Genomic DNA, 27,083 nt, shown 5'->3' on the forward strand with positions numbered 1-27,083 from the left:
TTTATGAGAGAGATCTTATTTATTAAGTACTTACAGCTGAGAGAGCGTGAGAAGAAGTGGATGAAGCAATGGTTTTTTTTTCCATAAGAGACACCATAAAGTTATAAGGATTTATCTTTTTTTAAGCAGACACACAATACTCAGCACATTTTGGACATCATCTAGAAAACTTTCTGTGCAGAGCTTTGAAAATATCTGCAGCTTCTTAAAAAACCCTACACTTATTTTATCCCATAAGAAAAAAAAATTGTTTTCATATTTAACCTTTTCACATTCTAAATAACATTCTAAATAGACTAATCATTTTCAGGTTGTATGTGTGTGATAATGGGATAGAAGAAAAACATAGGAAATGATAAACACATCTGAGAACTCGAATGAGATCCTTTAAGAAGGACTGCAATATGTTTTCGTATTTCCATGCCTCACTTGCCTAAGCAGCAAGGGAAAGTTCCTAATCCTCTGCAGTTTCCCATGTCACTGTGGAGTGTGGGCTTCTAACACGATCGTGGCTTTTTGTTTTTAAACCCAACTAAGGAAACAAAACACAAAAGAAACACCGGAAAATTGCCAGCACCAATTCATTTTCACCCCGAAAAGGATGAACATTTACTTCACTAACTGCAGCTGTGTTCATCAGCATCACTCTGCTGTGGAAACATCGGTGTTTCCAAGCAATTGTGGAATATAGGATGTTTTCTCTAATTTCTCTCATGCTAAGTCATTTTCTGACTACATGGTTTATACAACCTTTCATATGATGGCCAGCCAATGCTGCTTCTCCATTGCGTCAGACAGCTCTTTGGCTGATTGATAACTTCTTTCTCTTTTGTTGGGTTGCGCTCTATTAAATAATGTTGAAAGGTAAGCATTTATCTTTAACCTCTAATAATTTTCAGTTGAGTGAGAGCTAACTCCTTTTAGCCAAGTTTGGCTAGAAAAATTAGAATTATCCTACTATCAACCGTAATTTCAGTTCTTTCTTCAGAAAAACCCAAAAAGGGTTTTAAAACTGATTTGCCCATTAAGATAAAAAAGGAATACCATTAATTACTAAGGTGACAGTGCTAGGTGCTTGTGCCATCTCTCTGAAGTCAGTGGGTCTGAAGAGGGCTATAAATACTTCCCATAAAACTAGGATCTCAGGAAGTGCACTTGCAAATCCAGCTGAACTGTACTGCAGCCAAGGCTAATCACTTTGAGGTACCTGGCTTTTAACCTTTAGCGTGCACAGGTCCTTTTTAGCAGTGAAAATATTCCAATAGTTCTGAAGAAGACAGCCACAGAACAAACAACCAAAACACAGATAACAGAAGTACTCATTTTGAGGCTTAATGGATCAACAAATAAAAAAAAGGTCATTTTTCAGTTCTCAATTACAAATGATAATTTTCTCCCTCTTTAAATATGTTTAAATACTTGAATAAAGACGAAGAAAATTATGACTGAATGTGCGTAGCTCTGTTTGAAATGTCTTGGCTGCTGTTTTCATTTGAAGTGACATCCCTGGTTTTGAACTCGTACCATTTAAAAACTGTGAGAGCCAAGAAATTGAATTAAGCTGTGCCTCTGGGATTTCAGATAAGTCCAGAATGTTTTTTCAAATAACACATTAGTTCCACAGCTCTATTTTAAAATTAAATGGTGGATAACTTGTTTTAATGCTCTAACATATGGCCCTCAATCTTCCAAGATGTCTGAGCACACTTCATGTTGTGCAAGAGTCACCCAACTGAACTTAATAGGACTATTCACACAGTTGACATTAAGCACGCATGCAAATCTTTGCACGACGTGATTATAATAAGCCAATTTCAGTGGAAATCTAAGTATAAAGGGCTTCAAAACTGAGGTCAAAATAAAAGAACTTGGACAAGCCTGTCATAATAAAAGAACACCAAAATGCTGAGAAAAAAATACGCACACTAAAACCGTGTGATAAAATCCAAACTATGTTCTCACATAAAGAGGGAAAATTAGGCAAACTGCTCATTGCAGTAACTGAAATGATTTTACTGTGAAACTGTCTTTCCCCAACAGTCAACTCATTTGCTGAAATGTCTATTTTATAGATTTTTTGTTGTTCTTTATGGATAGGACTATGCTTTTGCACAAATGTACTTTGGGGGTGAGATGGGATTTTATGTAAAATGATATGCTTTATTTATCTCCAATTTCTTTTCATGCAGTAAAAAAAGGAATATACTTAATATCCTTGAGTTCCGATGTGTTAACAATAGCTTCTTCAAGAAGTAAACACAGAAATGAGTACTGAGAAGTTCTGAAATGCAAAATCTGTCATAACATTACTGTTCTGCATTAAGTGAAATGTTTTCCCATGTTTTCCCATGTTCTTAAAGCTTCACATTCCAGTCCAATTTGAGTACTTTGCAAAACAAGGTTGTCACAGACTGCTTGGCTGCTCTGATATTCCACACTTAACATACAATGAAAGACAAAAGATCCTATAGTTGTAACTGAGGGAAAATTACATTTTTATCTTTGAAAACAATTCTATATTCTATTTATAATTCTATATGTTCAGATGCCAATATTATGCAATATTCTGTATGATTGTAAGCGGGAAGTGCATATGCACAAGTACGTGCTATGTTCTGTGAGTGTAGGAGACTCTGGAGCTCCTATCTCACCACTTATCTTAGTTGCAAGCACAACTCCTTCCTCATTCGTTCCTCTCTGTCCCTCTCTCTGACCTTCCACCTTGTCACACCTCTGAACGTCAGGAGGCCATCCGGACCTGAAGTATCACACTAGAAAATAATGCACTCTCATTAATCCCATCATTTGTCTGACAGTGCTGTTTGGGTGCAGAGCAGCAGGGACGAGGCTTACATGCTCTCTGGGAGAGCTGCGCTAACTGGTGCCGGGTGATACTGTCATGTCGTTTTGATGTTCCCATGCTTCCTGCAAGAAATACCGGGTGTAGGATGAAGCTCTCATAAACTCATGGCAGGGATGTGGCCAATCCCAGGGGCCTAAAACAGGTCCCTCACAGCCGCAGCTGAGGCCGCAGGCAAACCCCAAACCCAGGGACCGTCACAGAACCCTGAACTGGAGCGCCCCTGGGACCCCCAACCCAACCCCGCCCCCCCGTTCCCGCTGCCCGCGTCCCTCCGCGCCACGTTTCCGCAGTTCCGAGCCCCTTCGGGGACGATGACTCCCCCCACCCCCCCGGGCAGCTCGTCCCGATACCCGACCACTCTCTCCGATAAGAAACTTGCGTCTCGTCGTTCCCCCTCGCCCCTCCCGGCCGCTCAGAGCCAGCAGCACAGCCGGGAGGCGGACGCCTCCCCCCGCTCGCAGCCCCCGGGGCCCTCCCGCTCCTGTCGGCCCGGGGGTGGGAAGGCACCGGGAGGGGCGGGCGGTCTCTGCCCGCGGGCTGGGGGGAGCGCAGCGCGGCAGCCCCCTCCCCCGCCGCCTTCCCTCACCGCTCGGCCGGGGCTGCACCGCCGCCACCGCCTCCATTTTGTGCGTGTCCCTGCGCCCCCCCGCCTCTCCTCACGCAGCGCGGGAGCGGCGCTGGAGGGAGCGGGGCCCCGGGAAGGGGGGAGTCGGGGGTGGCGGGGGGCGAAGCGGCGGCGGAGCGGAATGAGAAGGCGGCGCTGAGGCGGCAGCGGCGGCGGACGGAGCGGCCGGACCGACATCTTGTGCCCTCCCCTCCCGCCGCCGGCTGGGTGAGCCCCAGGGGGGAGGGGAGGGGAAGGCGGATTTAAAGAAAAAAAAAAAAAGAAAAAAGGAAGAAGGAAAAAAAAAAAAGCATCCCCCTTCCCCCACGCCACGAAAAAAAAAAAAAAAACACCAAAACGATAAGGAGGCGGCGGTGACGGCGGAGACCGCGCGCGGAGACGCTGAGGTAACGCGCTGCGCGGGCCGCGGCTCCCTGCCCTCAGGGGTCTCTGCTCCCTCACGCAGCGCTGCGCCGGGGTCGCGGGAAGGTGACAGGGCAGGCAGCAGGGAGGCCACTGTGCCGCGGCTAGAGGAGCTTCCCGCTCGCTCGCCGCGCGCAGGGAGCGACCCGCGGCCCTCACCGAGCGAGGGGTAGCGGCGTTGAGCGCGGGAACGGGCATCGGGCAGCACCGCGTCCACCGGCCCCCCCAGCCGCCATCTTGGCTGCCCGTCGCCGCGGCGCTGGAGGTGGCCCCACCCACCTTCTCCCACGCTATTGGCCGAACGCGCCCCGTTTTACCCCCGCGGCGCTATGCGTTGCTATTGGTGGTGGTTCTGGGACGGGCGTTGGCGGTAGCCAATAGCGTCCTGGCTTTGGTGTGCGCGCTCTGTCGCTCTTTCCGGCCGAGTCCTGCTCCTCGGGGACGTTTTTCGCTCCCCGGGGATGGCGGCCCGCGGTGCTAAGGACCCTCTCACAGGCGCGTTCGTCGCTGTGTTTGTGCCCGCTCCGTGCTCTGTTTTGACCCACATCGCTGCCAGCAGGGTTGCTGTGGCCCTGACAGTGCTCCTGAGAGGAGCTCTGGGACAGCGCCTGCCACAGGTTCCTTCAAAGAGCTGCTTAAAGCCAGGCTGTGCCTTACGCTTCATCCACAGCCTCACGCGACCCGCATCTCCGCCCGATGACAGAAATGTGAAGGGATTCATAAAGTGTGTGTGGGTATCAGAGAGGAGAGTGGGCCCTTGGCAGCCCTGCGGAGTGTGTTGGTGGTGTGGGCCTGTGGGAAGTGCAGCCGTGGAGTGTGGCACTGTGCTTTGGGTTGGGGAGAGAGGAACCTGGAGAGGAGACGGCTGCTGCAGGCCATTCATTTCCTCTGGCATTGTTGCTTTAGTTTCATGGATGTGTTTCTTAAACACTTCTGCAGGTGTTTGTTCCCCCCCCCCCCCTCCAGAGCTGAGGGGTGGGAGGAGGAGAAAATCTCCTGAGCCTGTGTCTGCTCTCTGCAGACACCGGGCTGAGCCTTACCTAAAGCTGAGCTTAGGGTCCCTTCCTCGTGTGAATCACTGAGATGTTCACCGAGGAGGGACCTTGCTTTTTTCTGACATCCACATAGAATCATTAATGCTGGAAAAGGCTCTCAGATTCCCAAATCCAACCCCAGCCCATCCCCACCATGCCCCCTAACCATGTCCCTCAGTGCTACATCTCCACAAGCCGAAATCGAAGCTCCCCCAGCCTCGCTGCCTTTAGCTGCAGCCTTGCATCCTTCAGAGGCTCGCAAAGACTCCTGCTGCCAGTGAGAAAATCCTTGTCTGAAAGCATGGGAAGGAGAGAGGTTGAAGGAGGCTGAGGTCTTCTGAGGTGTGACTGGATGCTTCTGGTCCTTGGTTGCATGAGTGTGGATCACAGCAGTATTTAGTCCTCCTTTTAGAAAATCCACTTGTGCTGGATTTTTCCTGTGTTGCAATGATATTTGATATGTGGATCTCTCACATTTTTTTTCTGTGAAGCTATCTGTAGTAAATTTGAGCCTTCTGATGGGGTTTGTTTTTCTTAGTTCCCTTTTGCAGACCCCAGGCATCTCTGCGCCACAGACATGAAAACTGCTGCTCAGAAGAACTGAACCATTTCAGAACAAACTCGTGAAATAGAATTAAATTTAGCTCCGGCAGCTTTTTGCATTACAGCCCTGTTGTTCATTCAGTTGTGCTCTCTAGGAACTTATCCCTCTGTTCTTGGCGTAATACTCAGTGAAAGTGGATTATGGGGTGTTCTTGGAAAGCCTAAAGCACACTGGTGACAGCAAGAGGACAACTCTTTCAACTTTCTGCTTTTTTATCAACAACATTTGTCCACGGTAGGACAAAAGCAGCATAGGCTGAAGGAGTGTTTAACCCTGCTGAAGTCAAGGCAGTTTAGCATTTCAGCATGCACAGATGCTGTTTTCAGAGAGATTTTTTATACACCTCTAGGGAGGTGTTTTCAAGTGTGCTGAGAAGATCATAACATTCCTGGATTGCTTCTTAGAAGTTGCTGTGTTGCAGACAAGGTGACAGGGTCTTGGCATGTCTGAATTTGTTTTATTGCTGCTTTCGAGGCTTTCCGGAGGTGGGTAGTTGTGTCTCTCCTGATATCCAGATGCCTTTTAGAAATGAGCTGGAATTCTTATCCCAGGCACTGAGTGAGTACTGGCTGGCAGCAATTTCAGTGCTGTTTTAGATGCTTCTATGTAGTGTTAAGTAATTGCGTGTTTTACGAATGGGTTGGTTTAGAGCAGCCAGTTAGTGTGGTAAAAAGCCTTCTTGGGGTAATTTCTCTGGACAGTAAACTGACTGTTTCTCTAAAGCTGCTACAAGAACACCATACTCTTCTTTTTCCTGTCAGCAGGTAAAATAACCCTTCCTCGGAGTGCTAGTTTGGCTGAAATTTGCTCATCTCAGCACAGCCAGTCATCAGCTAATGTCTTGTTTTTCCTGAACACAATGTTAATAATGGCTGTGGTCAGGACATTCCAATTACTTTATCCTCCGCTGTCTTTATGCTCATATAACTTCTTGCACCCACTATCTTCTTTGGTTACACCAGTCAGGTTATACCCAAGCCATATGTCAGCAGGATGTTCTTGGTTTCCCATTTGTTGACCAAGCTGCCTCTAGATGCTGGTTATAGAACTCTTTTTCCTACTGTTTGAAGCAACTGTACAGCTGCACTTCTGCAGTATGCAGGTCAAAAAGATCCTGGAAATCCCAGTGTCTATGTTTACAGGTGTAAATTGTTATCTCATATTTTACATCTGAAAACAAATGATGCTTTCAGGCTATCATTAGAGAAGTGCTTACTGAAAGTGGCACCTGCAGCTTATTTCTGTGGTTGCAAAGGAAATTTTGGACTCTTTTTCCAAAGCCGGTTTGTTTCTTAGTGGAAGTGTCGTATCGTGGCAGACTCATGGATAAGAGGGGCGGTGCTTCCAGGAGAAGAGTGTCTCCAGGAATCCGTTACTCCTTTCTGGAATAACTTCATGAATTCTTGCAGGCACTGATCCATGTGGTGCTGCTTGCTTTGACTCAGTTGATGTTTGTGAGGTTAAGTCCATCATGGAGCAAAAAATAATGTGACAGATAAATACAAATGCTTTTTCTTGTCTGCAGGTCCCACAGAAAGGGGCTGAAAGTGCTGTGCTCTAACTAAGGGTGAGGTGCTGGTTCAGGCCCCTGCATAGCAACAGATAAGCTCTGGGCTGACTTATCTTCTTGGGGAGATTTTACATTTGCTTTTCTTTTTTTCATCTCCCTCTTTCCTTGGCCTGTCTTGTTACTCTGCCTGGTGCTTTCTGTGCTTTGCGCTCTCATCCCTGACTCTGCCCTTCTCCCTTGCATTGCTCACTTGGCTTCTTCTCCACTTTCCCTCTTTCACCCTCGGATCTCTGGGATCCTGCCGCTGCCTTTCCATCCTTCTCCAGCTGTTCTTGACACCTCAGCTTCATTGTTGGGCAGCTCCTTAAAGGCAGAAACTGACTCTCAAATGATTATCTTTGTTGCTGATTAGCAGTTTGTGAGGGCAGAGCTGGCTTGGGCTTTTAGTTAAGGCTCCGTTTGAGCCCCGTTGCACGGTTTCCAGTACAGCTTGGTCTAGATGGTGTCTTGCTGCTTTCCTGCTTATATCCCCGTGGATCCTGCATGCTGAACCAGCTCGGTTGAGGTTTCAGAGGGGCAGATGCTGAGCTAGCGCCTGTAAGTCCGTCTGGATCCATATTGCTCATTCCTATACTTGTTCCCTTTTATTTCTTTGTAGATCCTGCCAAAGAGAAGAAGGGATGCACATCTAGCACCCATTGCATTGCTCAGTTCATCCTCTGGTTCTTCATAGACTTTTGTTGCCCATTTTGCATGATGACATGGGTTAGCTCAGTGCACATTCTGTCTGCAGGGTGGTGTGAGAAACCAGCTGCAACTTCAGGAGAAAGGAGGGCAAAGCTGGTAGATGGTTTTTCACCATGGAACTCTTTCTCAGTGTGGGTGAAGGAAGAAGTGGCAGTGAGATGGGAGGTTTTGGTGAACTTCCTTCTGAACTGAGGGAGCACTGCTGGTGTACGTTCTCATGTGGAGCTCAGCTAAAAAAAAAAAAAAAAAAAGATTGGCAGGGGGCTCAGCTTTTGTAGGGCAGGAAGACTACTTTCCTTCAGGCCTGGAAAACCAGATCTAAGATTCAGTGCATTATGTGCACTGCTGAGAACTCACAGGCAAAAGGACAGAGAGAACTCCTTGCCCTGTGTGAACTAAACATTGAGTTGTGCAAGCAGGTTTAATAAGTTCTGTCTGCATTTCTGAGGATCTGGATGGTTTGCTGATCTCAGTGCATAGCAGAGTGTTTAGATGCTATTCTCTAAAACCCATTTCAACTCTTCTCATCTGTTAGTACGGGAAACATTTCCTGCTTGCAAGTAGAGAATATTGGAGTGTGCTGTGCCCTGCTCTGATATGCACTGCAGAAATGATTGATATATCCAATACTTGCTCGTATTTGAGGTGAAGTAAACTCTGCAAGCCTGAAATTGCTGAGGCCCTTAGTTGAAATGCTTTTCTATTCTGATGCTGTGTGTGTTTTTCAATCTGTGCTCCTCCTTGACTCATGCTGGTCCTGGTTTGTTGCAGGGTCTCTGGTGGACCGCAGCGATGAGGAAGCCTCAGAGAAGATCTCGGCAGAGCCTGGAGGGCTGGCGTTCTCCCTCACCCTACAGCCTCAAGTGCTCGCCCGCTCGGGAGACGCTGACGTATGCTCAGGCCCAGCGCATCGTGGAAGTCGACATCGACGGGCGGCTTCACCGCATCAGCATCTACGATCCCTTAAAAATCATCACCGAGGATGAACTGACTGCCCAGGACATCACAGAATGCAACAGCAATAAGGAAAACAGCGAGCAGCCCCTTTTCCCTTCAAAATCCAAGAAAACAACTTCCAAAGGCAAGAAGAAGGAATCCTGCTCCAGACACACATCAGGAACATCTTTACACTTACCCCAGCCCAACTTCCGTGTGATGGACTCCTTCAAGCAGTCCGATGCCCCTCCTCTCCCTGCCGCCTACTACCGATACATTGAAAAGCCTCCCGAGGACCTTGATGCGGAGGTGGAGTATGACATGGATGAAGAGGATCTGGCATGGCTGGAAATGGTGAATGAGAAGAGAAGAGATGATGGTTATGGGATGGTTTCTGCTGAAACTTTTGAGCTGCTGGTAGACCGCTTGGAAAAGGAGTCATACCTTGAGAGCCGGAACAACAGCACTCAGCAGTCCGTCATTGATGAGGATGCATTCTGCTGTGTCTGCATGGACGATGAGTGTCACAACAGCAATGTCATCCTGTTCTGTGATATCTGCAATCTGGCTGTGCACCAGGAGTGTTACGGTGTGCCCTATATTCCTGAGGGGCAGTGGCTTTGCCGCTGCTGCTTACAGTCCCCTTCTCATCCTGTTGATTGTGTCCTCTGCCCAAACAAAGGTGGAGCCTTCAAGCAGACCAGCGATGGCCGCTGGGCTCATGTGGTTTGTGCCATTTGGATTCCAGAAGTCTGTTTTGCAAACACTGTGTTCCTGGAGCCCATTGAAGGGATAAATAACATTCCCCCAGCTCGATGGAAGCTCACATGCTATATCTGCAAGCAGAAGGGCATGGGAGCTGCTATCCAATGCCACAAAGTGAACTGTTACACTGCCTTCCATGTCACCTGTGCCCAGCGGGCTGGTCTCTTCATGAAGATTGAACCCATGAGGGAAACCAGCATCAATGGCACAACATTCACTGTGCGTAAAACTGCCTATTGTGAGAGCCATTCCCCACCTGGAACAGTGAAAAAAGGGTATTCAGCTGCTACCAGTGAGAGGCAGGAGGGCATTGTGAAGGAGGAGAGGGAGGAGGAAGGCAATTCTGGCCCTCCCAAAGGGTCCCTAAAGAAGAACCAAGTGAAATTGAAGCAGAAGATCAAAAAGGAGCCCAGTGAGGGGACTGATGGGCGTTCATCTATGCCCACGGTGTCAGTTGCACAAATTCCCTCTTACAGGTGAGTGTTGGAGCTGGACAGCAGAAGATGAACAGGGTCTGTTCTGAGGACTCGGTCCCTTTCATTGTTGAACTTGGAAGCACTCTCTCCAGTCCAGACCTAGCAGTAACTGTGTTCAAATTGTGCTCTGCAGGAACATTCCTCACCAGCATTCTTCCATGTAAGTGCCAGTTGTGCACTGGTTTCCCTGCTTTGCCAAGCAACAATCCCAAAATGTTACAAAGTACAGATCTTTGGTGGTACCTAACAGGAAAGCACGCATCTAGGATACAAATTTACGTACATGGCTGTGAAAATGTTTTTAAAATACATCAGGCTTTACAATTGGCAGCTGAATGGAAGTCATCTTCCTATTGATATATATTTTTTTAATCCCCTCATTTCATAGCATCTTAATTGTTCCTTTTATTGCAGAACATGTTAAACATGTAAGTGTTGCAACCAGCTTAGAATCTGGCTGAATACTTTTTCTCCAAGCTCTCATTCAAACAGAACTAGGGAGTGCTGAGTTTTTGTTTGGTGGCTGAGGAAGTGTGGTGATGTGTTGCCAGTATTTCAATAGGCAAACTTTGGAAAATTGCTGATAAGACACCATGTATAATCTAATGAATGGTTTGAAAAGATTAAAATAGGTACTGTATTATTGTTGGGCTCCTGTCCCGGAGTCCAGCTTAAGAACATCACAGTGACCCCAGTCAAGTTCTTCTGGCACTGAAAATAGTTTTGAAGTTAATGCTTAGAGCTGAATTGGTGATTGCGTACTTTGCTGTGGCAACTACAGTTAGAACCTCCAGCCTCATTGCTGCTGAAATAGGGTTGTAGTCTGAAAAGTAAGTATATATATCCTCACAATTTAGAGGCCCCAGATGGTTCCAGTTGCAGGTGTGTTTCAGAGCACAGATCACCACAAAGCTGCACGCCATAAAGCATCGTTGGGAAGCCAGATGGTATCACCAGGCCTCTAATTGCTTTGCAGTTGTTTCCATGACACCTCTTTGCTTCCTTTAGGCTGAACAAAATCTGCAGGGGCATCTCTCTCCAGCGGAAGAACCAGTTCATGCAGAGGCTGCACAACTACTGGCTGCTGAAGCGGCAGGCAAGGAATGGGGTGCCCCTGATCCGACGTCTGCACTCACATCTCCAGTCCCAGAGGAATGCTGAGCAGGTACAGCTCTGCCAGCCTGTCCCCTGGCTCCAGAGCATGGCAAGCATCAGGAATTAGGAATGGGAAAGCCCTTTGAGAGTTTTAACAACAGAGAACAATAGCTCTTCTTGAGTCACTTGTTCTCCTGTTGGTTTGCTAATATCTGAGTTAGTGTATCAGTGGGATGTCACGGTGTCACCAGAATTGGTGTTGATGAGCCAGCAGGTAAGAGTTTTCCACCTGAGTCAGGAGACTTAGGATTGTGCAAAGGCATGATGGGCCCCTGCTGGCCTGATCTGTCAGATGAGTCAAAGAACCACATTCCTCACTAGTGATTAAAGAGGCACTCATTGAGAAAATGGGTGTTAGCTCCAGAGTCCTGGCCAAATTCCAGTTTGGATCATTCTTCCTGCAGCTTGAATTTCTGACCCTTCCATGAACACTCATAAGCAAGTTTAGACATAATCATTAGCTCTGGCCTTCTGTCCTTCCTCTGACCTGGCATCCAGGGTCCCTTGACGCTGTAAAACAGTACTGTGTTTGGCACGAGCAGTTGGTGCAGTAATGAAATACCGACACTCTACCCCGTGACACAGCCAGTTAGTTATTGTGCGTGTTGCACACCATCTTCTTACTGTAGTTGCAGGAGTTTATAGATTTTTGGTTTGCGTAAAGACTGCTCTGGATGAATAATAAAGAAAATATTTCCCACTCATCAGTTTGAAGCCTGGGGAAGTTCGACATTTTCGTGGTGCATTAAGTTAAGTACTTACCATAAGCAAGTTCATAAAAACAAATGTTCTATAAATATACGCCATCTAGATCATGTGAAGCATTTTTCATCCTTCCCTTGGCAGTCGTGCAAAAATGTATACACTTCAGCTATAGCCTCAAAACCATTTGGAAAGCTACAGATTGAGGAAGGGAAGGATGAACTACATTGTGAAACCAACGAACTGTGTCCTGGAAACTGTTAGCTCATCTCCCCGACTTAGCTGTTCCTCTGTGTTTTGGTGAATCTCTCTGTGGCTCTATTTCCTCAAGGACAGTAATAGCTTTCTTTTTCTGCCATACTTTTGCCTGCCTTGAGTTTGTACTGTAAACCCTTTGGGCTGCTTCTTCAATGTGTAACAGCCAACAGAAAGAATTTCCAGCCTCTGTAATTAACTTTGATATAAAGGCAGGGAGAGTGTAAATAAGCACGCAGTATGTTCTTGGAGTGTAGCTACAGTATGACTCGGGCCTAACTTCTGAGATAATGTAAAATCCAGAAAGGCTGATGTTGTGTGTTCTACAGCTAAACACTGTGAGAAGGAGGTGATATAATCTGAACAACGAGACAAGTAGAGAAGAGGAAGACTATGAGAGCATGGAGAAAACACCTATAAAAGAGGAGAAAACAAAGGAAGCCAGTTGTGTCCTCATCTTATCCCACTGTTATGTGTTACAGAAGGAGCAGGATGAGAAGACGAGTGCAGTGAAGGAAGAGCTGAAATACTGGCAGAAACTACGGCATGACTTGGAGAGGGCCCGGCTGCTCATTGAGCTCATCCGTAAGAGGGAAAAACTCAAACGGGAGCAGGTAGGTAGCTTTGGCTGTCGAGTTGCTCTTCAGCACCATACAAGCACCACGTGCTGTGGAGCCTCTTTCTCTTTTCCTGACTTCTGGATGTGCAGAGCAGTTGTCTGTCCCTCAGTCACAGGCTTGTGCTGCCCAGCCTCCGTCCTCAGAATCAGTGCTGGGCTGCAGAGTGCTGGGAAAGTGTATTTGCATAACTAATGGCAAATTATATTCCCGACCCCTATCATCCCTTCTTGAGAAGAAGCAGTTTTTCTCTTTTTGATGCTGCCTGGTTGCTAAGCACGTCCTAGTAAATGCAGTTTGCTTTGTGTACACAGACTTGCTTTCCTTTGCTATTGAAGTGGTTGATTTAATGATATGATGAGGGAATATAAGATCAAAGAAACTAAAACGTTAAAAGAGAAATAAATGCTATTATCCTGTTCCAATCTCCTTTGAGTGGAGTCGCAGTGTAAGAGATCAAACCAATGCTACAAATTGTTTCCTTGAAATCAAAACAGTATTAGAAAACCCACAGAGTGTAAAAAATCTGTTGGGAAACTTGCTTGCTCCAAACCGGTGTTGTTTGGCCCTGCCTTGACGTGTGAGATCTTGTATCTTAAGCTTTGTGCTCACTGCTCTAATTATGAATATTGTTGTTTGTGTAAATGCCTAAATAGTTTTAACTTTTTTATAATGTTGCTAATTGGCATTGTAGTGCCAATCTCAAGATAAGGAGTTCCACAGGATGATTTACCAGCACAAAAAGCATCTTGTCTTCATTTCTAGATGTATTATCTTGTAATTTCATAGTGTGTCCTCTTGTTTTGGCTCTATGAGATTGAATCAAAAGGAGTTCCTCATACAGAAAGTTTAGAGTCTACTTTGCTGTCTATTAATGTGCATCCTGCACAGGGAGAGGAGAGGACAAGCTGTTTGCCAGAAATTTTTCAACAGTGAGTCTGCAGGCCAGTGGTGTGATGATGACCCAAGGTTTCCACCACTGAGTGGAGCTGAGTTGATGTTTCAGGAGAAACCAGAAGAAAATAGTTTGCTTGTCCCATCCTTGAGAACTGTGCTCATTGCTGTTTCCTGTTCCCAGGTGAAGGTTCAGCAGGCTGCTATGGAGCTACGGCTGACGCCATTCAATGTACTTCTGCGCACAACACTGGACCTGCTGCAGGAAAAGGATGCTGCTCAGATCTTTGCAGAGCCTGTTAACTTGAACGAGGCAAGTCTTTTTCCTAGGGGTGTCTGATGGGTCGGAGATGAGATATTGCTGGGCACAAACTCATGTACTGTCATAGTTCGGGAAGCACAAACCACCTTATCCCAAGCTGCTGGTGGACTAAAGAATATTTCAGAGGACTCACAGTGTGGGTATCTTTCTAGGCCAAAATAAGGTATTGTTTTTTGGAAGCTTCAGTGCATCTCAGATAAGTAATGTTTTGGAGAGACAATATGTGTGCCTTGACTGGATGACACAGAAGTAAAGTGCTGGCATTGTCCCTTGCAGGTGGAAAGGGCATTCAGAGTGCTTATGATGGGTGCGCTCTAGTTGGCTAGTAAATGGTTTTTGTAATTGTACAGGTTTTATATGTTTAGGTTCCAGATTACCTGGAATTCATTTCCAACCCAATGGATTTTTCCACCATGAGGCGGAAGCTGGAGTCCCACCTGTACCGAACATTGGATGAGTTTGAGGAAGACTTTAACCTTATAGTTACCAACTGCATGAGGTATAATGCTAAAGACACGATTTTCCACCGAGCAGCTGTCCGGCTCAGAGACCTTGGAGGAGCGATATTGCGTCACGTGCGGCGGCAGGCTGAAAGCATTGGCTTTGACACTGATGTGGGGATTCACCTGCCCGAGTCACCCCAAACCGAGGACTTTTACCGCTTTTCTTGGGCGGATGGTGAGTATTTATTAACCTTCATTTTCAGGACAGATCGTAACCGTGTACCTTGTTCTGAGCGTGTCATTCAGTTTGTGTGAAAATCATAATGGTCGTTCAACAAAACAGGATTTTTCCATCCATCCATGTACATAAGCATGCATCTGACTCCTTCATAGCCTCAGGATTTCAGGCAGGCTGGAGCTAGGTGCAATTTAGCTCCAGCTCTTCTAGTGCATGTTTGCATCAGGAAAGTATTTTATCTGCCTGTGATATCTGATATCTGCCTTGGATGTATTACAAACTTAGTATGTTAAAGAAGAGTGCAATGTGGGTCTAGAGTTTTTTGTTCTGAGCAAAGATCGTATGTTTCCATGTAAATCAGAGCAGTGATCATTGTGTTCTTGTGGCAGTTTATTATGAAGACAGTTCTGTGTTGTTCAGGGGCTGAGGTGAAGCTATTTTCCTTCTCCATTTCTGTGATTCTCCTGGTTAAAACGTGGCAAATAATCAGGGAGAACACAATGGAAAAACTGACGTGATTTCACCTGTATTCTAGGATTGCACAGGAGGTGCAAAACATTTCACGGTAGGTAGCAAATTGACACGGAGTAGGCCAACTAGTTTAGATGGATTACTATGGGCTGGAAGGGGATGATATGGGATTATGGTACTAGGACCCAAGCAGTCCTAGGGAAGACCTTCCATTCCCATTCATTTTTGCAAAGGACTGCAAGCTGTCTTGTGTAGGTTGCAGACACTTCTTCAGCTTCTGTGTCTGGGCAGTAATGGGAGCAGGAAGGCAGTGCAAGTTAATTCAGCTGCTCGTTACCTGATGAAGGAAGTCTGCACTCTAAAGTTAACAATTCCTAAATACCCAAACTAAAGCAATTGGTTCATAAATAGCATTGATGGTAATGCGGCATGGCTGTGGTCCCAAATATCACGAGTGGAGTTCCATTCTCCAAAAAGCCATGCTCTTTCCCTTCACTGTTGCAATTTCTTTTGATGCAGTGGACAACATCCTCCTGCCGGAGAACAGGGCTCACCTCACCTTGGAGGCCCAGCTGAAGGAGTTGCTTGAGAAGCTGGACATAGTGAGCCCTATGCGGTCCAGCGGCGCCCGGACACGACGCATGCGGCTCCTGAGACGGGAGATCAACTCCGTTCGGCAGAAGTTGGCCCAGCAGCAGAGCAGGACCATGGCCAATGGGGAGCCTGTTCTGTGGGAAGAGGGGCTGGATAAAACGTCGAGAGAAGAGGACGAGGAAGGGGACAGAGGTGAGACGTTGTAGCAGGGTACTACCTCCAGTTCTCTTAGTGCATGTCAGCAAGCAACACCTGCTGTTCATACTAAAGGGACAGGAGTGGTCTTGATAGCTTTAGGAATAACTCTTTCTAAAATGTTCAAGTGGATTCTTTATTCCTTTTGCAGATGATGCCAAGCTCCCACATCCTCCCACCCTGGAGCCCACAGGACCTGCACCCTCCTTCTCAGATCTGGAATCACTGCAGGACCCTCCGAAACTCAAACCCATCCATGACAGCAAGACTTTGAACCAGCTGCAGAAGAAGGTGTTGTCAGACAGGGATTTCTTTGACAAGAAGGCACTGCAGCGGGAGAGCCAAGCTTTCCAGCGCCTGCTCAGTGACAGCAGCCTGAACGGACTCACCTTGCCACCTGCAGACAGCCTCATGAGCCCCCCCTTCAGTGGCGTGGGCCGACGGACATCTGTTCTTTTTAAAAAAGCTAAAAATGGGGTGAAGCTGCAAAAAGGCCTGGACTGCTCCCTGGAGAATGGAGAGGACCACGAGCAGCTTTTGCCCTCCTGTGCCAATGGGGAGCGACAAACCCGGAAGCGGCCACAGGGCAGGAATTACAGCGAGAGCAATGGAGAGAAGTCACCCAGGCAGGCAGGGCAGAGAGGTGATTCCATGGGATTTATCTTCCCTTTGTCCACATGGAAACTGCAGATTTAGAGCTGAGAGAGTAGGAATACTGTGTCTGAACTGCTTATGTGAAACTCTGTGTGGAGGAGACGCAGTTGCCATAACCAGAGGTGCCTGAGAAAAGCCCATTCTCTTCCGCAGATTCCTAACAAAGAGCTGACAAGAAATGTCTGTAATGAATTGCACCCTTATTCTGCACTGACTGTTCATGGAGTTTGTGGTAACTTAGCTCAGCTATAGACACCTCTGGTTTAGATATTTAATAACGAGATGAAATCCAGGGTGGGTCACAATTCATTCTTCTTTTTGCCAGTTATAACAGGGTTACTGTAAGAAAGTCTTCCACCTTAGTTTAGGTAGGGCAAGCCACCATGCACAGGTGCCTGCAAAGATGCTGAATGGCCTGGCTAAAGGCTCTGGTGTTTCCAGTAAGGGATGAGAAATGTTGGCATTCCTGCACTCATGGGAACGTTTGCATAGGCTGCTTTTAGGAATGAGTTTCTTGCTGCAGAAAGGAGCCTTTGGTTGAAAGTGTGCATTGGACCAATACAGTAATGAGATGGTAAACATTGCTTTTAAACCAGCCGTAACCCTCAGTTCTGAGATTGAGATAAAATTATTGGGAAGACCGAACATGTTCTTTTCAAATTTGACCTGCAAACATCTGAGATCAAATTTAGAAAAACATGTGGTAAAAAGGAACATTTGAATGACAACAGTGTGATTGCTTTTCAGTTCTTTGTTAACTGCCATTGTGGGACAGTTCCCACGTGAAATACTTGAACTAGCTCATACTTCAAATATTTTCTTAAAGTTACTTGGCTGTCAGAGGCTTGTTAGCAAACAGAGTGGGAGGAAAGCAATTGAACACTGGGAATGACTCACCTGAACAGGTTAAAGGAGACGCAAACAGCTTCTCCAAAGAGAAGCTGCTGGTGGAGGGACTGTGGTGGAAATGCTAAGTTGGGGCTTGAAGCAGTGATGGAGCAGCTGGTGGGGAGGCAGGGTCAACCAGGAGAGCTCAGGTGCAGGCAGTGCAGCTGATTGACTGGAAGGAGTGGAGCCAGGATCCACCCATTCTCAGACCTCATTTAAGGGTTGGCAGTGAAGGTGAGGGTATCTTTCTGGAGATACATGCCTACCTGAGGCCTTCTGAAGGTAGGCAGCTTTTCTTCCTTCATTTCTGCATTTGTGGCTGCTACATTTGGGCTTATCCTTATTTGCTGCAGTCTAGGATTGTACCACCCTGCTATTATTACTGTACTTTCCATCACATTATAGTGTTACAGGGACTTGCTGTTGTTGCCTGCCAATACAAAAAGCAAAGAGGAGTTACTCACAGTGGATAAAGCTTAGAAAGAGAAGCTGAGATTAAAAATGGAATAATGTAGGCATGGCACAAGAAAATCACTGATAATTAGGCAGCGATGTTTTTTCCCTGCTGAAGAAGCAGGTTTTTTTTCCTAAATTGCAGCACTGCTTTTGTGATTCAGTTCCTTCCACTATTTCAAACACAACTGATGTCTCCTAACTGAGGGAGTGTCTGGTATGTCAAATCTGTGTTACTGCAGAAGCAGGTCAAGGTGATCAGGATTGTCAGAACAAGGTGTTTCCCAGCAGTGTGCTCCCTGTGTTAGTTAAAGCTGGAAAAATAGTAGTAGCCTTGGCATGTATTTCCCCTTTGTGTGGCTTTTGGGCATTCGATGAACCCGTGGGCTCCTTTGCTGTCCCCAAACAGTGCTTTTCTAGCACTTGCTTCTTCAAAAGCTGCCTAGTTTTTCATGCGTGGGGAGTAGAAATAATTTTCATTAGTCACCTTCTGCTTCCAGCTGAGTCTGGAGAACTCAATGCAGAATTTTTCCCCTTTTAAAGCACTCAGCATCTTTGTGGCTGATCCTGCCTTTCTGGAAGCAGATCATCAGGCAGCGATGCTTCCAGAGCCTTGGTGGTATCTGTGTGGTGTTGGTGTTCTCTGAGCTGGTCCCCATTTGTCTCCTTGGCAGGAGTGACCAACGGCTTTGCAAAGCACGCAGAGAGCAGCGCAGACTCTGAGCACAGCCCTAGCGTGGGCAGTGGGCTGGTGTTTGAAGCCTGCAGGTAAGACTCTGTGCTCAGCTCTTCCCCAGAATACCTCCTTTCTGGATTAATTGGTCTGACTTTTGTCATCTGACTTCTTTGCTTACAGCTTAGCTTTTCAGGCTCCATGCTGTCCTGTTATGCCGTAAGTCTCAAAACAGTGCTTGGTCTTAAAGTGTGTCTGTTACACTTCTGCTTCTCAGTATGAGTATGTTCTCTTTGCTGATGCGTATTTTCCTGTGCTTCTTGGGAGCCGGAGCTGCAAAACCCTTTGGTCTCAAATGACCAGCCCAGCACTGCAGGTGAAACTGAACATTCACTGCCTTCTCCCCGTTGCTATGTGCTTTGTGCCCAAACGTTCAGACAAGTCGTCATTGCCTCTTGTACAAGGTGCAGATCTCCCACAAAATGATTTCAGTACAGTATTGTTAGGCAAGGAGCTGCCTCAGTGGGTACAAAAAGGAGAGACGTGGATCTGTGCATAGCTGTAGTGCCGTGGGGGCCCTTGAAATCCTTCATGGAGTGAGGACGAACTCCAAACAGGACCAGTAGCCAGAAGCTCACTTTAAAACCACGTCTTGACCTCATGGATCCACCATATTTACCTCAGGGAAATGAGAGAGGAAAATCTGAATTCACATGGGAGTGTGGGGGCTTGTTAGTTGGTGTTTATGAAGTACTTTGAAGACAAAAAGTGCTATATAAGTGCTTATTATGGTAATTGCAAGCAATTCACGTAGCAAAAATTACGTTAGAGCTATGCTACACCCACAAAACAAGGAATTAAAAAACAAGCTTATGTCTCCTGGATAACTTGTACGATTATTCCATTTATGAGCAGCTCTGTTTACTGCTTTTTCTCCACTCTTTTTGAGTATCAAATCCACTCAGACTGGGGTGGTTTTTAGAAAATTGTGAAAAAGAATTACAGTAAGTGGAAAAAACATGATTGCTTCAGATGGAGATCATTTTCTGAGATGTTTGTAATAATGAAGTGGAAGCATGTTTAGGCTGTGGACTGAGAGTTCAGTTGCTGATAGATAGCAGATGTTGGAGCGTTACTCTGTCCTCTTTGAAGTCTGTGCACAACTGAGTGAGCTCATGTGACTTCTGAACATCACTGTGTCAGCCGTGCAGTACGAAGCCTTTGTTGGGTTCCTTCTTTGTGTTAACAACAAAGCTTTTGTTGGCCCCCTTCGCTGCTCATGGAAAAGCTGAGATGATGCCCTGCTTGCACCAGGGGAGACATTGTGCTCAGGTATTCAGTATTCTTATCACATCAGGGATGCATTAGTGCAGTTAACTTCTAAATTATAAACAGCTGGGGACGGTTTACTTGGCTGTGTTTTTAAGGGTGATCTGTTTTTCCCTATTCTGGCAGTGGTTTGATGCCTCCTAAGCGAAGTCGAGGGAAGCCAGCTCTTTCTCGGGTGCCCTTCTTGGAAGGTGTGAATGGAGACTCCGATTACAGCAGCTCAGGTGAGAATGGCTCACAGGAGCTCTGCTTTACAGAACACCTCTGTCATGTCCTGCAGCACAGTAGAGCTGACATCCTACCTGAACCAGGGAAGCAGGTCTCAGTGCATGTTGGAAACCAGTCCTGCAGGTTACGTAGTCAGGATGCTGACCTGCGTTGTGTTAACACACTGCTTCTGGCTAATTTAGGCTATTGCGTGTTTTCTTCTGCTTTCACCTGTGCTGGTTGCCTGTGCCCTGAATTCTCCTCAGATAGGTGCTTACTGTTAGTCTGGGGTAATGTGCCTGGCACTGCCCTCCCCAGATTTACAACTAGTTCTCTTTCATGACGCTGCGATACAAGCAGTAAATCTTAATTATAAGAGATGTCTCTCTGGAGATGACTTCGTAGCTGTTTCCTGTCATATTGCTATCTTTCTTTTCAAGGACTTGGTAACAAAGTCATTATCTTTGTCAGACTGTGCTGTGCAGCAGTATAACTAAGTCACACTCCTCTAATGTTACCCAAAGCAATGCACTGATGTAGCAGCACTCATGTGACCAGATTCTCATCTTGGTTATGGTTTGTCACTGATAGAGTTATTGCAGGTTTACAACGGTGCTGCTGAATCGGAATTCAGCTTTGACTCCTCCCACAGGATCTAAGATAGAATCCCTTGACTGCCTGCACCCTGTGTGCTCACCGCCCTGCTTTAGAGAGAAGCTTACAGAGAGGGGCTGGTGTTGGTAGAATTATAATGGTATTATCATATCATTCTGTGTTGTATAAGATTATTTCATTAACAGATGAATATGTTTGTCATGTAATAGTGGTGAAGCCCATCAGATCTGGCTTGGCTGTACATTCGTTGTATTCAGTGTTTTCTAGATTCAGTTTGACTTCTGGTGAAGTCAGTGTATCGTCCATTCCCCGGGATGTAAACACTGCTTGCTGTAAGATTTTGCAGCAAGGAAAGATTGCTCCTTGACCAGGAACTAGCAGATGAGTTATTTGTGTCTTGAAAGGATCTCCTGCAACATTTCTGACCTGAGTCTGAAAAAATGGTTAGCTAACACTTTTGTCAATGAGAACCAGGCATTTCCTGCTAGAATCAAAGTCCCAAAGCCAGTGACATCGCAGCAGTCTGGGTATTTGCATTTTTGAGGAATGAAAAAGTGCTCTCTGAACAGTGGCCCAAAGCAATCTCAGATACAGCTTCAGTTTCACTGAGGACAGATCTGGCTTGGTGAGCCTTGGGCCCTCCTAAGCCCTGTATTCTTCTGTTCTTTAGGGAGAACTCTCCTGATGTCCTTTGAGAGTCAGGCTGAGCTGGAGCCCTTGGAGCTGGTGTGGGCTAAGTGCCGTGGTTATCCCTCCTACCCTGCCTTGGTGAGTATCTTCTGCTCTCTTGCAGTCTGTAGCAGCAGTGCAGGCAGCCCAAAACACAGCAGTGTAGCCAGACATAAAGGAAAATTTCCCAAAACCATGTAGCACGTGGCTGTTATTTTTTTTTTTTCTTCCGTTTGCACTGTTAGTTTTTCCTGTGCTCATTGTTTCAGAGCATTGGAGAGGATTCACAAAGCTTTGATCTCTTGGTGCCAGGGACAGGAGAAGGTCTTTCCTCTCCTGTTCACTCTGCAGTCCACTCTGCCAACATGTATGGGCTGACACAGCGTGTGTGTGGCCATGGCTGCATACAGGTCTGATACTATCAGAAAGGGCAGGTTCTGCTAGAAGAGTGAACCATGCCCATGCTTTTATCCTAGGTAGGAACCCAGAGGAGAGAACAGCTACAGATCTGCTTGCTGTATTGACCAGCCAAAGCATTTTCAGATCCTTATGTGGCTACAGCTGAAGTTAAATTGTGCTTTAGCATGGTGAGGTTGCCCAAAAATGAGGTATTTTTAGAGCAATCTGGTGGAGTGTCTTAATAAATTCCTACAGGTGGCTGGTTTCAAAGCTTAGCTGCTTTGTCGAGCCCTTAGGAGCTAAGGGAAGATCTAGTACTGAATCCATCTTTTGTTGTTTCATTCGTATGTCATTGTACAGCACAAATGCTGGACATAGACATTTTTGCTTTGTATGGGGAGAACTGAGAATGCATCTGGTGTTATTTCTCTATGAAATGACGTGTGCGATCCCCTAGTCTGATAAAGCTGACATTGCTTGTCAACTCTCTTAAAACATCAGGCCTGATTCACATCTTGTAACAGTACAAATCTGAGCAGTGCCACTGAAGCCAATAGAACTGCACCAAAATGGATCTGTTGTGAAATAATGTTATGCCTCCTGAGTGCAGCAGTGATGTTGAATTTATTGTGCAAGTTTGGAGAGAGGGAGGGAAGGCCTTTGCTGAACACAGTGCTGACTTTGTACTAAATTACTAATCATATGTGCACCTATATCCACACAGAACCACGTACCTACATCCTTTCCCTTTTTCCAAGTTCACATGCTTGGTTTTTGGACTGACTGGTTTCCCTTCCACAGGGGAAGCCTTGAAGATAGGATGGGTGAGCAAAACTGCTTGCTCTGCCTCAGTGTCTCTTTGTAAAGAATTTTCCTAAGTGGATTTTAATAATCTAGCTTGGATAAACTGAAAGAGCAGGAAAAAGAACGCATTTTCTGCAGTTCTTGAAAGGGTTTGTGCTTAAATGTCCTTCCTGTGTCACCAGATAATTGATCCCAAGATGCCACGTGAGGGGCTGCTCCACAATGGAGTCCCCATCCCAGTCCCACCCATGGATGTGCTGAAGCTGGGGGAGCAGAGGCAGACAGAGGCAGGCGAGAAGCTCTTCCTTGTCCTTTTCTTCGACAACAAGAGAACCTGGTGAGTGGATGCAGACAGGCTGGGGCCTCTGGTGAGTGCCATGGCAGAGAGGAATGTTTTAATTTAATCTTTGTGTATAGGGGAACACACAGGATTCATTGTTATGGTAATGTTTCATGGAAATTGGCAAATTTAAATATGCAGTTGTCAAGAAAAGTCTAAATGAGGAAGATGGCCTGCTTTTCCCAGTCCCAAGAACGGGACATCTGACTGCTCCATTTCCATGGTGAACAGCACAACGTCCTCAACCTAGAGATCACATCACCACAAAATTACTGAAGCACATGAAGAGCCCTGGGCTGTCAGTGTTGGCTGGCTGTAAAATGCGTTGAGCTGAGATATATGTAACTCACAGGGGCTGGACTTCATTCAGAAAGATGCCATGTTTCTTAGTGTGATACTTAACCTGGGCTAATGAGTGCACAACAAAGACTTGGTACAGGCTAAGCACTTGCAACTTGAGACTTGTTTTGGGTCAGTGTGGACATGGGGTGTCTGTACTGAAAGCTGCCTGTTTCTGGAAGATACTCAGGCAGTTGCACTCACCCCAGCCGTAGTGCTTACAGGCTCTTGGAAAGCAGAGCTCTCTCGGTGTACTTTCCATCATGGAATTCCCTGTATTTGCTGCTCTGTGGGATACGAAAGTTTCCCCTGGAGCTCTAAGGAGAATTGAAAGGCTTGAGGAAGGAGAGTGGAGAGAAATTGGTGCTCATGCAAGAGGGCAATGCTGGCATTTAAGCATTCATAGCACTACTGTAGGGGGTTAATTTTAAAAAGTAAATCTCATGAAAGTATCTGTTCCTGGGGAGAACAGTGACCAGTGACTAATTGCTCCTGAGATCTGTGGAGTGCTTGAGGGGCTGGAGTACTTGGCCACGTCTTGGTGGCTCTTGGGCAGATCCCTTGGCCTGCTGCAGCCGTGCAGCACGTAGTAGAGCCAGGCACGTGGAGCAGCCGGCCTCCTGCAGAGAGCTCAGCCATCACGTTGCAAGAGGCCTGCAGGTATTTGCTCTCCTTTCCCCCATCCCTCTCCCGATGCCCTTGGTGACAGGGTTTTGTGCTCTCCTCTCTGCTGCAGGCAGTGGCTTCCACGTGACAAGGTGTACCCTCTGGGCGTAGATGACACTGTGGACAAGCTAAAGATGATGGAAGGAAGAAAAACCAGCATCCGCAAGTCCGTGCAGGTGGCATATGACAGAGCCATGGTTCACATGAGCCGTGTGCGGGGAGATCATCCCTTTGTTCCGTCCAGTTATCTGTGATGGGTTGGGGCGGCCGGTCCTCCAGACGTCGCTGTCTGTCAGCACAGGGAGCCTGGCACCGAGCGGCCAAAGCGCGCCGCCTTCCAGCACTTGGCAGCGCTCCCCGAGGTACCTGCGATGTGCCAAAACGCCTGTCCAGCTTCTTTCTGAATGTGTCTTGCTGAAGAGCTGGCAGGAGATGAAATGTAGAGTCTGCAGGGCCAGGAGTAAGGTGTTAGGAGAAGCTGCTGGGTGACAGGAGCCGTGGTGAGCTGGTGCAGCAGAGCTCAGCACTTCGATGTTTGGACCTCATGCACGCTCTTTGCTGCTGCCTCCCCCGTGCTGCCAGGAGTTCGGGTGTCAGTCAGCCCCGAGTCGTTCCCTGAGCCCATCACCTCTGTAAGCAAACCAGGATCCTGTATGGAAATCCCAGCTGGACTTTCTTGTGCCAAACTTACCTGGCCCTCACTGGCCTTTTTGTTCTTCTAAATGAAATCAGTTGTCCCATCATGTCACAGAAGTGGTAGCTGGGAGGCAGTATCATGATTTTCCTGCCTACATTCACAGTGCTTTTACGTTAGATTTCTTGCATTGCATTTAGAAATGAGATATTTTGGTAACTTTCCCCTCTGCTGCACACATACATGCAGATGCACAGAGCTTTAAATATGAAAAACAAATTTCCTGTGGTGTTTTTTGGTGTGCATTTATGGCCTAGAAATGTATTTGGTAGTTTCACACTTGAATTCTGATTTCTGTGACTGTGCTCATTGCAGTAGCAGTTCATATCATGGTTTAGTACAGCCTTGAGTCTAAGCAAAGATAACTTCTTTTTCTGAAGAAACAAAGCTGATTCTGGAGGTGTCTGTGCTGGAGCAGCTCTGCAGGCACTGAGGTTGATCAGGGTTGGAGGGAGACGCATCGCTTGTGTTGCTGGATGCACATTTGGTGTCAGGCTCCTCTTCCTTTCTTCTTTTCTGTCTCTTTCAAGTTCTCCTCTGGCTTGGTTTGGGTTGAAACCGAGCACTAAGTAGAGCACACGACCATTTTGCCTTTTTGCCTTCTCTCACGTACGTGCATCCCTTCCTGGTGTGTGGGTCTCCAGCGTTGTCATCCATTAAGAAACAAACCAGCCTGGCTCTGCTGCAGCCCCTCTTTACTTTCTGAGTTTGCGTTGCAGAACTGGGCAGCCAATGTTTGGAAACAGATGACAAAACCTTTTCTATTAGCCAAGGACTTACAATTTCTCTGATCTCTTCTGTTGTGTGTTCCCCTTTTTTTGCTTTTCCATTTTAAGAACCAAAGGTGCAGAGCAAGATTGTAGATTGAATATCACCATTTTGCTTTTTAACTCGGTATTTTTTTATTATTTTAACTTTTTCATACTGAAGAGAATGTGGGGTCAAAATAATAATAATGAATAGTGGGGAGTAATCACTGCCATTTCTACGTGGTCTACTTTTTTAGAAATACCAATTCTTATACATTGGGACACGGAGCCACACTTTATGAAAGATTCCTTTCCCATATAGAGAAGGGGCGTAGGATTTTGTAAAAATAGTAATAATAATAATGCCTATGGAGTGTGGCGAGGGAAGAATGTTGTGTATATAGTTGTACAGTACTGCTCTAAATTATTCAGACTTACTGTCACCATTCTTGAAGTCCTCAGTCGTGTTGCTGGATCTTTTATATGCACACAGTGTAATTTATTTAAAGGAACATACACTTTTCTGGGTGGTAACTCAGCTGTGGACTTGTGACCTGTGTATATGTTTTCAGAATTTGGGATATTATTATTTTTTTGGTTGGTTGGTTGTTTTTAAATGACATTTTAGAATGGGAATTGGCTGATCTGCTGTTTGCTACGGGACCGAGACGTGACTGTCACTGCTGTAAAGCACAGATTGCTCTATTTATTGTAGAAAGTGAGTTTATTTGCTTTCTAGAGTTGTTTATATCAGATGGTATAAGAGAGGTAATAAGAAAATCTATGCTTGTAAAGAAAAAAAAAAAGCTAATTTTACCTACTATAATCTGACTGTCTGAGACTATATTTTCTCTCTGAGAAATAAATGTTCTAAAGTATTAAAAAAAGGATTTCTGTTGTGCTTCTCGGGTATGCGATGATGGCAGCAGATCCTGGGGTGTGTGGAGGCTCTGCTCAGTGCCACATCCCTGCTGAGAGGGAACTGGAGGCAGAGCAGGGCTCTCCCTGGTTCCTGCTCAGTCAGTGCAGTTCCCACTCATTCTTTTCTTCCTCCTTTAGCAGAGGGAGCTCAGCCCACCTGCTGCTGCACTGCTGACACACAGGGGTTATGCAGGCATGGAGCAGCTGTGAAGAGGAACAGAGGGATGGAGGACTTGGAGGGAGGGTGGCCTTATGTTGCCTCCAATGCCTCCTGCGGGTGAGTTTGTTCCCTGCTGCAGGAGGGGACCCATCTGGCAGCCCTCGGCTTGGGGGGGCTGCAGAGCCCCCCCATAGGGATGGGAAGTGGGAACATGGGGTGTGAATCCCATCTCTGGGCTCTGCTTGTGGGCCTGGGGGCTCCTGCAGCTATGACGCAGGCAGAGTTACCAAGAGATGGAGATGGGAGCTAGGTGCTCTCTGAGCATCACTCTACCCTGAGGAGCATTTTCTCCCTGGGCAGATTCCAACCCTTCTCCTTTTCCCTCCACAGGTGTGACCTGACCCAGCAGAATGGATGAAGGACAGTTTCTGTAGCCAGGAGGGCTTTGTGGTGCACAGCTGCCTGGCTCAGGGAGAGCAGCAGGTGTCTATGAAGGCATATGAATGCATTAAAAGGTGAGTTATTAACATCTTTGTTAGTGTTGTCCACCTGTTGCAAGAAGATTGGGAGAATGAAGATCTAAGGATCAAGCTTCCTCCAGCTTCTTCCTATGGAAGGTCTGAAAAGCAGTTACCTGCAGCCCTACATCAGTGCCTGCCTCTCCACTTCCCTGCT

General features: G+C 46.5%; 1 protein-coding gene and 1 long non-coding RNA gene across 7 annotated transcripts; one reads left to right on the forward strand and one right to left on the reverse strand.

The window, feature by feature from the left end:
• On the reverse strand, nucleotides 1-4,198 carry LOC146542608 (uncharacterized). 2 transcript variants are annotated; one of them, XR_014879963.1, is made up of 3 exons: nucleotides 4,050-4,198; nucleotides 2,854-2,925; nucleotides 1-2,771 (listed from the first exon to the last, which is right to left on the reverse strand). It is a non-coding gene; the product is annotated as an uncharacterized LOC146542608 (long non-coding RNA). The 2 variants fall into 2 exon arrangements; XR_014879962.1 differs by lacking the exon at nucleotides 4,050-4,198 and having other exon boundaries at nucleotides 2,854-3,188.
• Nucleotides 3,263-26,214, forward strand: BRPF3 (bromodomain and PHD finger containing 3). 5 transcript variants are annotated; one of them, XM_085210593.1, is made up of 14 exons: nucleotides 3,556-3,874; nucleotides 8,557-9,962; nucleotides 10,971-11,127; nucleotides 12,557-12,688; nucleotides 13,770-13,898; nucleotides 14,273-14,585; nucleotides 15,579-15,845; nucleotides 16,000-16,491; nucleotides 18,518-18,611; nucleotides 18,700-18,735; nucleotides 19,972-20,069; nucleotides 21,338-21,435; nucleotides 22,722-22,876; nucleotides 23,955-26,214. In XM_085210593.1, exons 2-14 carry the CDS (start codon nucleotides 8,578-8,580, stop codon nucleotides 24,136-24,138), a joined length of 3,540 nt encoding a protein of 1,179 aa, XP_085066719.1. In that variant the 5' UTR covers nucleotides 3,556-3,874; nucleotides 8,557-8,577; the 3' UTR covers nucleotides 24,139-26,214. The 5 variants fall into 5 exon arrangements, with proteins under 5 accessions (XP_085066722.1, XP_085066719.1, XP_085066721.1 ...); XM_085210594.1 differs by having other exon boundaries at nucleotides 3,568-3,695; XM_085210596.1 differs by lacking the exon at nucleotides 18,700-18,735 and having other exon boundaries at nucleotides 3,263-3,695.
• The last annotated feature ends 869 nt before the right edge of the window (nucleotides 26,215-27,083 follow it).

Source organism: Meleagris gallopavo, chromosome 28, assembly GCF_905368555.1.
Source record: "Meleagris gallopavo chromosome 28, MGAL_WU_HG_1.1, whole genome shotgun sequence".
NCBI classification, from domain to species: Eukaryota; Metazoa; Chordata; class Aves; order Galliformes; family Phasianidae; genus Meleagris; species Meleagris gallopavo.